We start from the raw sequence: 1,469 nt of genomic DNA on the forward strand, positions 1-1,469 counted from the left end.
TTCTATCTCACAGGTATCCCTGGATATGAGGAATTTCACCACTGGATTTCCATCCCATTCTGTCTCCTCTACCTTGTTGGAATCATGGGTAACTGCACTATCCTACATATTGTCCGGACAGACCCCAGGCTCCATGAGCCCATGTACTACTTCTTGGCCATGCTTTCTCTCACTGACATGGGCATGTCCTTGCCCACAATGATATCGCTCTTCAGGGTGCTGTGGTCCATATCCAGGGAGATCCAGTTCAACACTTGTGTAGTCCAAATGTTTTTCATTCACACTTTCTCCTTCACTGAATCATCTGTGCTCTTGGCCATGGCCCTTGACCGGTATGTGGCCATCTGCCACCCACTAAGATATGCCACCATTCTCACTCCTACACTTATCACTAAAATTGGAATTGCAGCCCTGCTTAGAAGTGCCCTTCCTGTGATTCCAAATGTGGCCCGGCTGGCCTTCTTTCCCTTCTGCCATTCTCACATCCTTTCTCATTCTTACTGTTTGCACCAGGATATAATCCGCCTTGCCTGTGCTGACACCAAGTTTAACGTTATATATGGAATGGTTATGATCACTTTACTGTGGGGAATGGACTCTCTGGGTATTTTTGTGTCTTACGTTTTCATCCTTCACTCAGTATTAAAAATTTCATCTCAGGAGGGGAGATTTAAGGCCCTCAACACATGTGCATCCCATATCTGTGCTGTACTTATTCTTTATGTGCCTATGATTGGGCTCTCTATTGTCCATCGTTTTGCCAAACACTCATCCCCTCTCATCCACATCTTCATGGCTCATATCTACCTGCTAGTTCCACCTGTGCTCAACCCAATTATCTATAGTGTGAGGACAAAGCAGATCCGCCAAGGAATTCTCCACCTGCTTTTCCCCCTAAAACTCAGTTCTTCTCTGATGTAGGTTTGTCCTCAACACAGTGATGACATGAATATTAAGTTTGTAAATATATAGTGATTTGTCTGCTCTCTATGTTGGCACCAGAGTTACCAATAAAAGATTAATTAAAAAAAAAAAGCTGAAATAGTTCTGACAGTACATTGTGAAAAATCCTAAAGGAGAGAGTTGGTGTCTACTGGATTTATAATAGACTGACTTAACACAAACTTCCTAAATTCCAAGTATGAACGTGTTGGAGCAGAGTGTGTTGGAAATCACTTCCATCTGTGGTTTCTCATTTGTAATCCTATCCTGATTCATTGCTGATTGCCCATGAAGTTTTCCTTGTTTATTCTAAACCCATACGTCTTTGCGTCTTGATACAGTATATTTGTCAGGGAATGTTATATTACCTTTCTCATTATGTAAATGTGCTTGTAAATCTACTTATGCTAACTTTCTTAAAATGGAAAAAAACCTTACCTTGATGTAAGAGCATATTAGGTTTCAAAAAGGAAATTTTTGAACTTTTATGGTCCATCAGCATCATCTTTTAAAATTTTACTCACATG

At 40.8% G+C, this 1,469-nt stretch overlaps 1 protein-coding gene across 1 annotated transcript; it reads left to right on the plus strand.

The window, feature by feature from the left end:
* Positions 1-6: 6 nt before the first annotated feature.
* Positions 7-921, plus strand: LOC105004691 (olfactory receptor 51L1-like; the record flags this gene model as incomplete). The annotated part of the gene is made up of 1 exon (XM_010862381.1): positions 7-921. A coding segment is annotated over one exon (915 nt), but the record flags the coding sequence as incomplete, so codon positions are not given.
* Positions 922-1,469: the final 548 nt, after the last annotated feature.

The sequence above is a fragment of the Bison bison genome, unplaced genomic scaffold (assembly GCF_000754665.1).
Source record: "Bison bison bison isolate TAMUID 2011002044 unplaced genomic scaffold, Bison_UMD1.0 scf7180017858115, whole genome shotgun sequence".
In the NCBI taxonomy this organism is placed as follows: Eukaryota; Metazoa; Chordata; class Mammalia; order Artiodactyla; family Bovidae; genus Bison; species Bison bison.